This window comes from Berghia stephanieae, chromosome 2 (assembly GCF_034508935.2).
Source record: "Berghia stephanieae isolate SIO BIC M18660-M18661 chromosome 2, UCSD_Bste_1.3, whole genome shotgun sequence".
NCBI lineage: Eukaryota > Metazoa > Mollusca > Gastropoda > Nudibranchia > Aeolidiidae > Berghia > Berghia stephanieae.
In genome coordinates, this window is record NC_088361.1 from 123,789,168 (window position 1) to 123,804,359 (window position 15,192).

The 15,192-nt window shown below is 34.2% G+C and overlaps 1 protein-coding gene across 1 annotated transcript in view; it reads right to left on the reverse strand.

Moving 5' to 3' along the window:
- Positions 1-1,491: 1,491 nt before the first annotated feature.
- LOC144966497 (E3 ubiquitin-protein ligase NEDD4-like) overlaps positions 1,492-15,192 on the reverse strand; it is a 37,219-nt gene continuing 23,518 nt past the window's right edge. Inside the window, 14 exon segments of the mRNA XM_078903104.1 lie at positions 1,492-2,067; positions 2,779-2,948; positions 4,357-4,464; positions 5,503-5,623; positions 6,153-6,226; positions 6,740-6,835; positions 8,284-8,354; positions 9,263-9,387; positions 10,841-11,070; positions 11,471-11,536; positions 12,302-12,354; positions 13,169-13,223; positions 13,619-13,735; positions 14,739-14,852. Of these exon segments, the coding sequence (XP_078759230.1) occupies positions 1,965-2,067; positions 2,779-2,948; positions 4,357-4,464; positions 5,503-5,623; positions 6,153-6,226; positions 6,740-6,835; positions 8,284-8,354; positions 9,263-9,387; positions 10,841-11,070; positions 11,471-11,536; positions 12,302-12,354; positions 13,169-13,223; positions 13,619-13,735; positions 14,739-14,852 (1,503 nt within the window). The 3' untranslated portion in view covers positions 1,492-1,964.

The following is a 15,192-nucleotide window of genomic DNA, read 5'->3' on the forward strand; positions in this document are numbered from 1 at the left end:
GTAAAAAAAGTTTCACATGTGCATTGAACGATGTAAACCTGTATTATAACTTTGAAGGAATATGATGAAGATTTCAATTCCTGATTTGAATTACATTAAATAGATCCACATACAAAAGTGTATTATGACACATACATGATGCTCACATTCTTATTCCATATCAAAATCAAAGTGCAATCGTCTTCATTAGTTCAAGACAGCATTCATTGGTATAAACAGGCACACTCATATCCTATATGCTCATAGCTATGTCCTTTTCATATCTGAAAAATGAACTCAATACCATTAAAATTATTTCTTTTCTTTAAAACTTTTTCAGCATCACTGTAAAAATAGCATGAGGGTGCCAATGACTTAAAAACACAGACATGCGGGTGTAATTTGAAACCAAATGTTTTAGTTGCAAAGTAAATTCCATAGTTGTGCAAAAAAAAAATAAATAAATCTTTCATAACTAATTGGAATGCATTAATCATTGCCATTAGTTTCAAAACAATTAAAAGATAAGAGGTGACCATTAGGAATGAACGAAAAAAACAAGGAGAAAGAAATCAACTTATTGAATTGGTATGTAGACTAATTTATAATTAAATATCTTGAACCAAACTTCAAATAATTTTATCATTCTTTAAAAAAAATATCAATTCATAAAAAGAGTAACTGATATAAAATTCTTTTGGAACTATTTAGGACCAAAAAAAAGCTCAATATGTGTTAATTTTTTTTCTATCATAGTTCTTTTTTTTTTTCATTGTAATCATTTGAATCCCTATATAATGATGGTTTCTACATTCACTGCATTTTCAACACATGATCTTTTGGTTGGTAAGCAATAGTGTGAACCCTCTTTCATTGTGCATTTTGATTATCAATTGTTACGAGATCATCTTGTGTTTGTTGCAGCTGATTCAGATGTCATTGAGCTTGGTCTCTCAGCGACAAGAAGGTTGGGCCTTTGCCAAAATGTGAAATAATGAACATAGTCTTCTTTAATAAATCATATGTTAGGGACTTCATCCTGTTATAAGTCACAGGGAATGTATACTACAAATGAAAAGAGTTTTTTAACATCTTCTTTTTCCTCCAGTCTATATTCAACTCCTGCGCGCTTTCAGATATTTCCTCTAATTTATTCACCTTTTGTACCCAAAAAAGATTAAAAAGTCAAAAAACAATTTTCATAGAATGTTGGAATTTAGTCAAATTAATTTTCATTAAACGAGAATTATACTCAGAACAGCTCCTATCCACAATAAGAAAACTGAAACATCATGACGTTTGTTAACAATTACTTACAAACGTATTCCGTAGAAGTTTTCCCTTGTTTTCATTTGATCTACATGTAGTTTAACAATGCTATAACTAAAGTGTATTGCAAAAAAAAAAAATAATAATAATCAAGAATAACTGGCCTTATAAAACTTCTATAACTGCAACCCTTTCTCCACAACAGATTTGCACACAGCCCATTCTAAATACAGATGGATTCAATTTTTATATTAAAGGTATATATTATGCAAAATATGTTAGCATTGTTATCCATGGCAAGCTTGCAGTAGTACTAATTGAATCACCGACATGACTTTTAATGACAAGTTTGACAGCAAAATTAAAAATAAAAGGTATCACTGTGACTTTATTATTGCTGATTACGAACAAGGTAATTTGTCAATTGAGCCGTTTTCTTATTTTCAACAATAAATGGCTAATGTTATTTTCTGATTTTGCCTGTGTTTTGTTTTGCAAAGAGAAAAAAAAAAAACCAACTAAAAAACACGAATCTAAAACAATGCCCTAAAATAAGTATTCTCTACAAATCTAAGATTTTGCGATCAAAGCCATCAAAGCATTAATATTATGTTTATCTGTATTATAAATATAAATAGTTTTAAAACTCATCAAATGGTGAATATGAGCATAATATGAATAGAAATACTAAAACCGACTTGGTTTAAAAAATGATCTCAATCCACTCCTTCAAAGCCTTGGGTGTTTTCCACTGCCGTAACCAGCTTGTTTCTCAATTCATGGTATGAATCATATGGTGGTAAATCCAACCTGTTGAAACTGAAAAAAACAAAAACATCAAAGAATTGAAATCGTCAGTGGTCTACAATTTACTTTCAATGTACCTGCCCTGTGGTCATAAGTAACTAAAGTTGCCTCCCAAGCAAATAGAATGGTTCAAATCTAAAGTTGCCTATTAAATTTCAATTTTTTGACCACTTTAAGCCACCTAGCAGTGATTAAGTTTGTTGAGTCTGTTAGACCTGACAGAAAGTAATTTGTGTGGTTATGTGGTCTAGTGGTATGACACTCGCTTTCGGATCGGAAGGTCCTGGATTCCGGCCTCGCTCGGCGCATAGTTGAATCCTTGGAGAAGGCTCTTTACTCACATTCTCTCACCATACTCAGGTGTAAAATGAGTACCTGGCCGTTAACAGCGTTGTCTCTGTCCGAAAAAATTGTAATATCGCCTAACAGGGGTCATGTCCCGTCCTTCATGTTAAATGTTGTTGTTGGCCAGGGACCCTATGTAAAGTGCTTTGAGAACGTTAAGTTGCTATTGCGCTAAATAAAAGCTCAATTAAAAAAAAAAAAGAAAGTAATTTGCACTTGGACTCCACATATAACTTAGTCCACATACGTCATTGCGCTGCTTTATACACTTAAGAATGATTTGTTTAACACAAAACAAAAAAATTCCCCACTCCAATTAAATCATCAAGGTACACATTATCAAATATACTCATTTGACATAATATAAAAAATACCCACCAGGTATGAGCTCTAGGGAATTCATTCTTCGTTCCCCACTTCTCTATGGTGAATAATTGAGGCCCGTTACTTCCATACAACTCAGAGAATCCATTCATGGGAACTCTGGATGTCCCAGTCACAAACTGAAGCAACCTAGACCGCATTTCATTGCTGAAGGAGTAAACAGCCTGAGGAATGAGGATAAAAATTTTCAGATAAAGTCAAAGTAATTACTACTCTGCCTATGACTTTACATAATTTAAAAAAGTACAAATAACATAACAATATCATTTCAGTCTCAATATTTTGTATATATATATATTTTAAAAAAATAAAATTAATATCTATTTTATTTATAACATAGAGACAATTTTATTACTTTATCAAAATTCATTATCCCCCAGTGTGACATTTGTCCTGTCAGATTATAGTTAATTATAAACTTATTTCAAACCCTTTGTGGTGATATTTTGTTGAAATCTCTTGGAAATATGTTCTGAAGGGTACCAATTACCATTTACAATACCATATAATCCGCTTTCTAATCAACAGCTTTTTTAATAATTTTGTTTGATTACTTTCAATTGTTTTGTCAATTAATGTTTCTTTAATTTAAAATCTAAAGAAAAAAAAAATCCATTTGCGTGACTATCTGAGCCATTAATAGGTGGCCTGAAACACTTTTATCTTTTCAACGCAACAAGAGGTTCCAGAAATTCCTTGCCAGCTTACTAAAGCTGTTAGAAGACAGCTCAATGTTGTTGCTTTACCACTGATCAACCATCGAAATATATTTCCAAAAGTATTTTCAGTGCTGCCAACCCTGGCCCATGAAAATGTGTACATAGGAGATCCAAAATGAGTAAGATTTTGAAAAAATTCGTACAATCCTGCAAAGATGATAAATAGCTCTAAATTTGATGATGGACGATTAGACCATACTAGTAATAATAATAATAATAATAATAATAATAATTTATTGCATCCCAAAAAGGAAATTTTTTGTACAGACGTGTTATAATTTACACACAACCTAATATCATAATTGATAATTTAAATAAATGAATAAACTTACTCTTTATAGATAATAGAAATAGTATCTACTTCCAGCATCCACTTATAAATCTGATTTGACCCACTCAGATGATACTACATTGAACTCCCTATATGAATGCCCAGGTCAACAAACAAATTAAAGTGTTTAAGTACACTAAAAGAGTGTATGATTGTTAAAAAAGGTTTAAAAAAATAAAAGTTTAATAATACGTACACCCACTACTGAGCAAAATGTGTACAATGAGCAAAAATGCGTAAGAACATGCATTTTTTTACATACGGTTGGCACCACTGTATTCATCTTACATTGTTTTGCTACTGTGTTCCCTCTCCAGCCATTTTTGGCCTACCTGGTTCTCTACCATCCTGAGTATTACACTGTATTGTTGCCAAAAAGAATTCTCAGAGCATAACTTATCCATCCTCACTTCACCTTTGAATTTGTATAAGTTTATCTTTTGTTGTTGACAGGAAGGAAGACGTTAAATCCAAATCTCTGCATATGTGTTACAAAATCTTGATAAAATAAAAACTATTTACCTTCCAAAAATTGATGACCACTGGATGGTTAGGGTTGTATTCTCCCTTGTAGGCAGTGTTTTGTTTCCAATTGTTGACGTCTATGTCTTGCAACCCACACATTAGAAGCTGAAAAGGGAAAAAACATTTTTTTAAATCCAAGATAAATATTAACCTACATTAAATTAGGACCATACCAGGCACAAGGGGAAAACCTACAAAAATAATAGACTGAGATTTACAGTTTCAGAGGGGAAAAAATAGGAAGAGCGGTCTTTGATCATCTGATACATTCCTTTCAAGAAAAGGAAAAGTTGTTGCAAAAATGATGCATTTTGTATATATTTTGAACCTATATTTAAGTTCATCTGAAAATATTTTGTATATATTCATGTTTTTTTTAATTATCATTTTATTAGAAAAACAACCAATGGTGAGAAATTCTCATCAATGAAAGAAGTATTAAGTAGTCCTTCGGAGTTGTTAGACCCATGGAGATGGAGTTTATCCCAGTATCTATAGCGTGAAATGGACAAAAGCAATTGCTTACTACCCTTTTCATGGGACGCTTGTCTATTGTGAAGTACTTTCCACCAGATTTAACAGACCCAGCTACCCAATCACCGTTGGGTGGACAGAGGGGTCTGAAAAATTCTCGATTTCACCACGGATAGACCTGATCTCTTTGTGAGTAAAATGAGCGAGAGCACTACTAACTGAGCTCTCGGGAACCCAAGAGAAGTATCAAAGTAGCTTGTTTTTGGATTGTTTTTTTTTAAAGAGTCAATGGCCCTCGCAACACTTTTAGTTCATATTTGCATCATTAAAAGACAGCATGATGGAACTGTAAAAAGAAATGAAATATTCCTTCTATTCATACCATCATTTGCATATCTTCTTGTAACCACCATTATTTTATATTTTGTCATTGCCTAGTAAGTCCAATCATTACTGAAAATATTGTACAAACCCTATATATTAACAAACTTTGAAATTAAGACATTCAACTTTTTCAAACAAAGGTGCAATTGATGAAATGAGCATTTATTACATGAGTAAAAATATTTAAGCAGTAATATATCAAAATAAAATTTTATTTTTAAATGTGGATACTAAAACTACAGAAAACCAACAACAAATGACAGATAAACCAGCTGGCAAGCATACCTCGACTTCATTTTCATCAAAAATTTGCAATAAGTTTTGAGGAATGAGTGCATTGAATCCTTTTCTGAATGCCTTCATCTGAGCATCAACTCGGGCAGAGAAACGCCACTTGATGACACAGCTGCAACAGAATAAGTAAGCAATATATCGATATTCGTGTTAGTTGTTATTTAAAAAAGAAAATAAATAAACATAAAACATTATATAAGCATTGCATCACTTAATGATGATGACTTCTAAAAACAAAAGTAAAGACATATGAAAGTGATTATGAGAGGGTGGGATGAGTGGTATGCATTTATATATATTTTTTAAACTTTCCAAACGAACTCAGTCTGGAAGAAGATCCCGATATTTGTGCATCTCAAATGTAGCAAACAAAATACAACATTTAACAGGATACGGAGGGACTCCTTAGCACAAAGAGTAGAGCACTAAACTCACAATCAAACAGACCAGATTCCACTTGGGTTGAGTCTGGATGGCAGGGGTCTGATTGTTAGATCTGAGGGAAAGTGCTTTGCTATAAACTAGCGTCCTAGAAAACAAATGTTTCTTTCTGTAAAACATTTGAGAATCTGGTATTAACTATAGCTCTTTATTTCTAATAAAAAGATAATTTGACCATAATTAAAGGCAGTATAACTCACTCAATGTATTCCATTTTATTTTCCTCTGTCACAGGAATGTCCCTTCCATGTGGTTTCAGGTCTTTTTCTTTAATCTGGGATGAAATAATACACTGGCTTTAGACTTGATTTAAACTCGTTGTCCACCTATCCATCAGAATTTTAATCCCTTCCATCAAGTACACATTACATAAATATAAACTCAATATACTGGATTTCTAAAAGACAAACTAAATAAAATATAATGCAACAAAACAAAACAAATAAATGCCAGTGGCATTCATTAATACGTAACTAACTTTTCATCTGCATAGTAACAACTTTAAATTGTGTGTTTCTGCTCCGTTTTCATTGTTCATGTGATATACAATGAAATAAGGATTGTTGTAAAATAAATCATTAAATAAAAAGTTAGGCTCTGATAAAATTTGGTCCCGGTTATCCAAAGACCTTTTCCCAATTAAAGGAGTAAAACAATCCCTTCCTTGGGATTTTGTCCCGAAATGAGAGGTTCCTGATTTCCACATCTTGCTGTATTGAGGAATGGGTAACAGCAGATTCATTTTATCCAAACCATAGCCTTTTTTGATAAGATGAATAAAACATACCTCTCCAAACTGATCTTCCTCAACAGAGAAAAACATTTCTAGATCAGCTGGATCATTTTGCTGAATCCAAACCAGGGAGTTGTAGTACTCAGAATCCTGTGGAAATAAAATGTAAGAAAATGCATTTTACACTTACATCAATAACCACAAATAGCATTTTCTAACAAACTAGCAATAAATTAACTCTTTATCTATAAACCCCTGATGATATCTAGTTATTATCATGTGATGATACGAAACAACAGTTTGAGGGATGGGACGACGGCCACTGACAAGGGAGGAATGTCAATGAGAACTATAATTGGTGTTGGTGATATATTTAGGGGTTGACTTTTAAAACTTGCTAAGGCACATCCAGATAGAAAATGAATTACCACTCGCACATCCAGATAGAAAATGAATTACCACTCGCACATCCAGATAGAAAATGAATTACCACTCTCAAGCAATCTATTGAAAACCTTGAAATCACTAGGAAAAAAAATTGACGGATCAAAAGACTTAGGGCATTTGTTCTAAGAGGCAAACAAGAGATGAATCTATTTTCTTCTTTCACAAAATAAATGCCAAACAAATGTCGGTTTTCTACGAATGATGAAAATGTGACTCAGCAGGTTTTGAAAGTCACCTCGTTAGATAATGAGACAATGTTCATCACCGTTCAGGTTTCCTTTTTGTTTTTAAGGGTTTTATGCCACTTGCAACACATTAAGGTCTTATCAGTGCCAATAAAAATAAAGAAAATGGGACAGTAAAAAGTTCCAGAATTACAATTAAAGCACCCAAGAAAAGGTGAAACAAAGGGGAATTGGTTCAAATAGAAAACAGATGTAGATTCCAAGAGCACTCTATCAAAGTACTTAGTTTGAGATCACCTAAAAGTCTCATCCAGACACAAAAACACAGGTCCCACAAAGAAGAACACACTCAAATGTTTACAAATCATATGTAATATCTAAACAAAACACAATACAGTGCATAACAGAGAAATGATTTACAAGACAAAAAATATCATCTTCCAAAACTCTAACTATACATTTGACTGTTTCCCTCACAGCTAGGGCATTCGGCCAGGGCCTGGACAAAACCAAGTAATCTCATCCCAAGATAAAGACAGAAAACATGTTGGAAGACATATAGGAGAATAGAAGACACAGTAAGTGCTTCTCTGCCAACTATGGGAGGTCAGGAACCCCACCCAGAGTTGTCCTTTTTCTCAAATAGCAAATTCAGTACAGACATGAGTGATTGATTGGAAAATAAAAAATATGTGTTTTGGTAACGGGGAGATTTTTGTATGATCACAACAAAATAAATAATCAATGATAAAAAATTACAGTCAATGGATGATAATTCATATTCGCCTTAAAAGAACAAGAATTGACAATTTCTTGTTCCTCTTTTTATTCCTCACACAAGGTGACTGACAGTCAGACTGAGCATTGTTGTCGCTCTGCATATCCAGAGAAAAAAAAATTATGGTATTTTCCAGATAGACTGTAGTTTATAATCATTGTAAGAGGTTACAAATATCTAGAACTTACCACAGACTCCATGTCATTCAGGTGGATATTCTTGCCCAACATCATCTTGTAGAATGGTCGGATAAAGAAGGCTGAAAAAACAAATTCAAAATATAAAATCAAACTGCGAGTCCTATAAAATCCCTTGGTTAATCTACGAAGAAAGACTTCCCCTTAGCAGAGGATAAAGACTGATTTTATCTTGAGATTCCTTAAATAAATGGAATGGCTTGATGTGACTCCATTTTCTGTTGAATGTAGAGAGAGAGAGAGAGAGAGAGAGAGAGAGAGAGAGAGAGAGAGAGAGAGAGAGAGAGAGAGAGAGAGAGAGAGAGGAGAGATGAGAGAGAGAGGAGAGATGGAGAGGAGAGTGAGAGGAGAGAGAGAGAGAGAGAGAGAGAGAGAGAGAGAGAGAGAGAGAGAGAGAGAGAGAGAGAGAGAGAGAGGAGAGAGAGAGAGAGAGAGAGAGAGAGAGAGAGAGAGAGAGGAGAGAGAGAGAGAGAGAGAGAGAGAGAGAGAGAGAGAGAGAGAGGAGAGAGAGAGAGAGAGAGAGAGAGAGAGAGAGAGAGAGAGAGAGGAGAGAGAGAGAGAGAGAGAGAGAGAGAGAGAGAGAGAGAGAGAGAGAGAGAGAGAGAGAGAGAGAGAGAGAGAGAGAGAGAGAGAGAGAGAGAGAGAGAGAGAGAGAGAGAGAGAGAGAGAGAGAGAGAGAGAGAGAGAGAGAGAGGAGAGAGAGAGAGAGAGAAGAGAGAGAGAGAGAGAGAGAGAGAGAGAGGAGAGAGAGAGAGAGAGAGGAGAGAGAGAGAGAGGAGAGAGGAGAGAGAGAGAGAGAGGAGAGAGAGAGAGAGAGAGAAAGACTGACACAGAGAGTTCGGAAGACAGCATGAACAGAGACGTAGAGAGAATCAAAGATACAAATGTTATTGAGAAGATGACAGACATGCACCATCTGAACGTCGAATATGTCTCAAGTATGTCAGTGGTCTCATGAGAAGGAGACAACATTAATTGAGGTGTATTGCTCTGAAAGGAAATAAACCAAAAAAAACCCCAATAAATTCAAAGTATGTCAGATGGTCCTCATTGAGAAGGCCAGACAATGCATTAATCTGAAGGGTGTAATTGTCTCTGAAAGGAAATAAACCAAAAAAAACCCCAATAAATTCAAAGTATGTCAGATGGTCCTCATTGAGAAGGCCAGACAATGCGTTAATATGAAGGGTGTAATTGTCTCTGAAAGGAAATAAACAAAAAAAACCCAGAAAACCAGGATTAACTACCTTATAAAAAATGTGACCTTTTGCCTCAGAACAGTACTACATCGGGGTAAACCAGATATCTTTAAAAAGTTTTAAACTTGTAGTGATTAGAAACGGGAAATTTTACTTTTTGGATGTTTAACAAATTATAATCAATCTCGTCAATAAAATATAACAAATTAATTCATTTTGTTTGTTGTTTTTAAGGTTTTTACATCTCTTGCAACACATTTAGGTAATATCAGCGCCAGTAAAATGGAAGAAAATCGTATCGTAAAAATTTCTAAAATTACAATTTCCAAGGAAAAGGAACACAAAGGGGAATTAGTTCAAATAAGGAACAAATGTAGATTCCAACAACACACTATCAGCGTACTTAGTTTGAGATCACCTAAATATCTCATCCTGACATAAGCACAGGTCCCCACTAATGTTTACAAATCTTATCGTATATGTAAAACAAAAATAATACAGTGCATAACAGAGAGATGATTTACAAGACAAAAAATATCAACTCCCAAAACTCTAACTATACATTTGACTGTTTCCCTCCCAGCCAGGGCCATGACAAAACCAAGTAATCTCATTCCAAGACAAAGACCGAAAACAACTTGGAAAACAAATACAGGGGGATAGAAGACATAGTAAGTACATCCCTACCCACTATGAGTATGAGAGATCAAGAACTCCACCCACAACAAGTTAATTCAAATATAATTTTGACAATAAGCTAAATGTTTAGCATCTAAACCACGCCGACATAATACTATTTTGAGGCCATGGGTCACAAATCTGAAAACTAGAAAAAGACCTCTCCAGATGTGTGTAGGAAAATGAGCTAAATAAATGAAATCATCCTTACACATCTCATGAAGCGTATAACATTACCAATCATCAGATTTTTCTAGCGGTAACAAAGGTATGAACCCTAAACATTCCATACATATATATTTTTTAAAAACATTTTCGAAACCACTAACTGCATGGCTTTGTGGTCTAGTGATATGACATTTGGCTCGTAACCTTTAGGTCTCTATTTTGAGTCTTGATGTTGGCAGTGCAAAGTTAAATCCTTTGAAAAGGCTCCTCTTTCAAATTTTCCCACCAGTACCTGGGCTAACAGCATTACTTTGTGAAAAATAAAAAGTAATAGAGTCTATAATGCATCATGTCTCATCTTACAGTGATCAATGTTGCTGTTGCTTGGGACCCCTTGTGAAGCATATTGAACACATCAAGCTTTTCTATTAAAAATAAAAATTAAATATTTTCACAGCCCACAGCTTCATTCATCAACCTAATTTTATTTTATTTTTACTTACGTAGCTGAGTACTCAAAAAGTCCATAGTATGGATTGAACATTTCCTTGGAGAGGAGATAGAACCACTCCCTGGCCACACCACCGTAGTCAAGGCCCACCTCACTGTCAAACTCAATCCACAACCGAGTCTTGAGCAGGTCAGGGTTTTTAACCCCCATGATTACGCGGAATGAGTCCTCAAACACAGATTGCCTTGTTACCTTTATGTCTATCTTATTGGGCAGTGAAGACTGGAGATAAATAAATAAACAGGATGAATTTATTAATTACCAGTGTTAAACAATAATTAAAAGAACACGTCAAATTAGTGTTTCCATATCAAATATATCACTTGGCCAAGCAAAATGTTTGATTTCAAGTTTAGTTGTCACCAATATTAGAGTCTTGCTTGAGGCTTTATTTTTTGTAAACCAATTAAAAATCATAAAAGAGAGACAAAACATGAACATCAGTTGTTGAGTGCGTACTTCCGTTTGAAAGAATTTACAATTGTATAGAAAAAGCAAATAATTATATCACCTTCCTTAAAATAGGAAGTGCAGCATAACCTTGATTAGTAATTTCATTTTATTATAGATCAAGCAAAAATCATATTTGTCAAACACGAGGAAATGCTGAAAGGTTACTTACTGGTTTCCTCAATTTGGACCTGAAATATTCATATTTCCGCTTGTAATCCCTGGAGTATGGCACAGCCTGTCAAAATAAATTATCAACAATTAAGAATCTCGTAAAATTTATTTAAAAAAATAAATCAGAGTACACATGTGAATTTATCATAATAATAAACAGCATCCGAGATATCTTAGATATCTTTTTGGGCGATGAATTGGAGGTTTCTGTGTTGATCATACTTGAGCATTGACCAACCCACATACACCTGCAAAAACTGTATTGTTTAATCTGCTATTTTCAAAATTCTCAATAAAATGAATAAAGACAGAAAAATAAGAGAAAAATGGTGTAAAAAAAAAAAAAAAGAGACAGAGGAAGAAGGAAAGTAAGGTAAGATATGAAGTTTTTCACAATATTTGGAACAAATATCCTTCACATGATGCAAATCAACTATCAAAATTTTTTAAAATGTACTTCAGAATAGCCTTTAATCATTTTGACTGACATCAACGAGACAAGACTAATTTGTCCAACAACACAATACTTGGTTGTACAGCCAATAATCATTACCTTTCCGACTATGTATCAAAGTCAGTGTGATTTGATTATGACACAGATTTAACTACTGCATCTCCATATACACTGAAAGACTCAGACTGATTTACTATCACTGTCGCATGTTGCATACTTAAAAGACATAGAAAATTATGGAACCTTTCAGACCGTCTATGGTGCATTTTTGAAGTTTCAATATTGTTAAAAAGCTTGATACTAAACAAGCTAACAAGCATCCGGCCATCGATGCATACAATAACATATAATAGGATAAAAACATATTTTACTTACTGGTCCACCAAGTTTTTGAAGTCTTGGATCTTCCCACTGGGTCTTCTTATTATCTGAAGAACAAAATAATTGTTTTGATGAATATAAAATCCTTGCCTTATGCATATCCTCCAAAACAGAGCCCTTGCTATGCTTTTGAGCACAAATGGTAATCCATTCAAAAAGTCAAACCAACAAACTTAAAACCAATAATCAAAAATGAGGAGATGAAAATGTTTAAAAAATAAAAATTTAATTTGGCATTATTAAGTTATACGGCACATGCCCCTCTTAAGACCTCTTATAAATGCCTAGAAAATTAAATGCAGGATACAATACACATGACAAAGACATTTGTGTTGCTAGCACATTTGGGAAAAGACAAAAACAAAAAAGTGAGGTAAAGGGCAATCATTCTTGGAAAATAAGCAGATTCCAGCAGCGATCTAACTTGTGTGCCCAGCCATCGACATGCCAAGTCTCACAAAGTGACCAACATTCATTTAGGTCTCCTCTGATTTACAAGAGCAAAAAGCTGATCCTTTGCACTCTTATTTGGCTTTCTCTTTCACAGCAACAGATACAATCTGGGGCCCAGACACAATCACAGCGTCTTATTCGAGGTCTGAGTTAAAAAGTCAAAAGGAAATGCTAAGGATATAGGGGATACAAAAGACCCTAAAGATGCAACCACCTGCATCTTGTTCCATAGTCTAAATGAACTTTCATTATGATTGCTAATAAAAAATTCACCCGCTATTTTCCCAAAGCACTATCATCTGTATATCGTATATGAGGCAAAATGTATAAAAATGTCAATCTTAACCTTCAGCAAATTTCTTTTTCTTTCTTTTTTTTTCTTTTCAAAACTGAATCAAGGTTACTTACTGTGATCAATAAAGAATAAACGACCATCTGTTAAAGTCCTTTCCTCCCAACCAGGCTGTAAAAAAAACAAAAACGAAATTTATTTAAGTATGAAGCACAGTTGCTAACTTCTTTGAACAAATGAAAAAAGTCTACAGCACTCAATAAACTACTACAATCATCAAAATTTCTTCCTTTGGAGGCCTGATCTGCTTGCTCAAATTACTAGATAGATTAAGCTACAAATAGAAAAATACGGATCACTGAATCAATTACATAAAATGAATGTTTCAGACATTTAAAATAATAATAATAACCTTTATACTAAAGTGTATTCAAACAAAATCAGGAAACAATTTAAAACTTGAACTTGATACTCTGGGCGAAGGCCTGGCAGATACAGTTAAAACATATTTTAAAAATTTTTATTGAACAGATCCGTATCTGAACTGAAAATGTATGGGAACTTACTGGTAATGGACCAAGATTGTGGAGTAGATCTTCTGTGGATGATGACTTGAACATTGGGCTTGGAGATTCCCTCCCACGCACTGACCCAGTTCGTTTTTTCTTCTTTCGTGGGTCTTCCTGATATTTAAAAAAAATAACCATATATATACTAATGTGAAAACTGAAGGAATGAGAAAGGAAAAATAAAAAAGGTTTAAATTTACACATAGTTAACAATGAAACCATAATAATAATAATGAGGAAATTTAGTCATGTATCATATACTTCTCAAAAAAGACTATAGTTGTTTCAAAAAAGAAAAAAAAATCGTTTTGAGAAGTACAGTTCACTCCGCTTAATCGCACACTCCGCTTATACGCTACACACTCCTGAAAAACAGAATTTTTGCTATATAATCACTCTGCTTAATCGCTACACCTTGATTCCATCTTGATTGGAGAAAAATATTTTAAAATACACAAAAAAGTAATGATTCCATCGATTCGTTACAATTGACAATAATACACCCATCAGCGGTGAACTGATATCTCAGGAGCTACTGGACTCCTTTCAGCCACACAAAAATAACAATGCCTGGATAATGAAGATGAGGATGAGTCATCAAAGTGTGACACACCACCCCTGACAAACACTGAAAAACTTAACATACTGGACAACCTACGTCACTTTATCCAAGATGAATGCTTGACAGATGATCTATCAACATTGCCAGATTTGAGACAAGGGTTTATAAACAGCTTGCACAGAATAGAAAGCAATCAACGCTTCATGATTAATATTCTTACAAACAATAATGTCACATTTTGTTGTCGATAAAACATGAGAAAGAAAAGAAAAAAAAGAGAAAAATAAACAACAACAAAAAAGAAAAGAAATTCTAACGAGATCAGATCTTGAACATGAAGGTCCCAAACCCATAGTAAACTCAGACAGGAATGTCCTACATAAATGGCACATGCAAGCTGGTGCTTAGATGTTGTTTTTTTAGCTTCTCTGCTTAATCGCTAACTTACCCGAACTCCCAGGTGTGTGCGATAAAGCGAAGTCAACTGTATATGATACATGACTAAATAAAGTTAGCGGCTAACATAGACAAGGACAGATGAAATATCGTACTTACCCAACTAGTTGTATGTGTGTTGTGATCAATGTAAAATGTCCTTCCATTGGGTGCAATCCCAATGGCCCATCCAGCAGCCAGAGGCTCCTCTTCTTCTTCTGCATTCTCTGTCTCCTGTATGCATATTATGAAAAAAGAATTTAATTTAGTATTCTCTTTTTATATTGAGTGGATTTGTGGTCTTTTGTTAGGACACTCGGCTTCTAATCTGTAGGTCACAGGTTTGAGTCCCACTGTGGCAGCGCAAATTTGATCCCTTGGAAAATACTCTATACTCACATTCTCTTACCATACTCTGTGGTGCAAAGTTAATCCCTGGCTACTAACAGCATTGTCGCTGTCAGATAGTAAAGCCTTTCAGCCTACATGGTCAGTGTTACTGTTGGCTTGGACCCCTTGAGAAGCATTCTAGAAACATTTAGAGAATTTTGCACTATAAAAAATGGTCATGTTT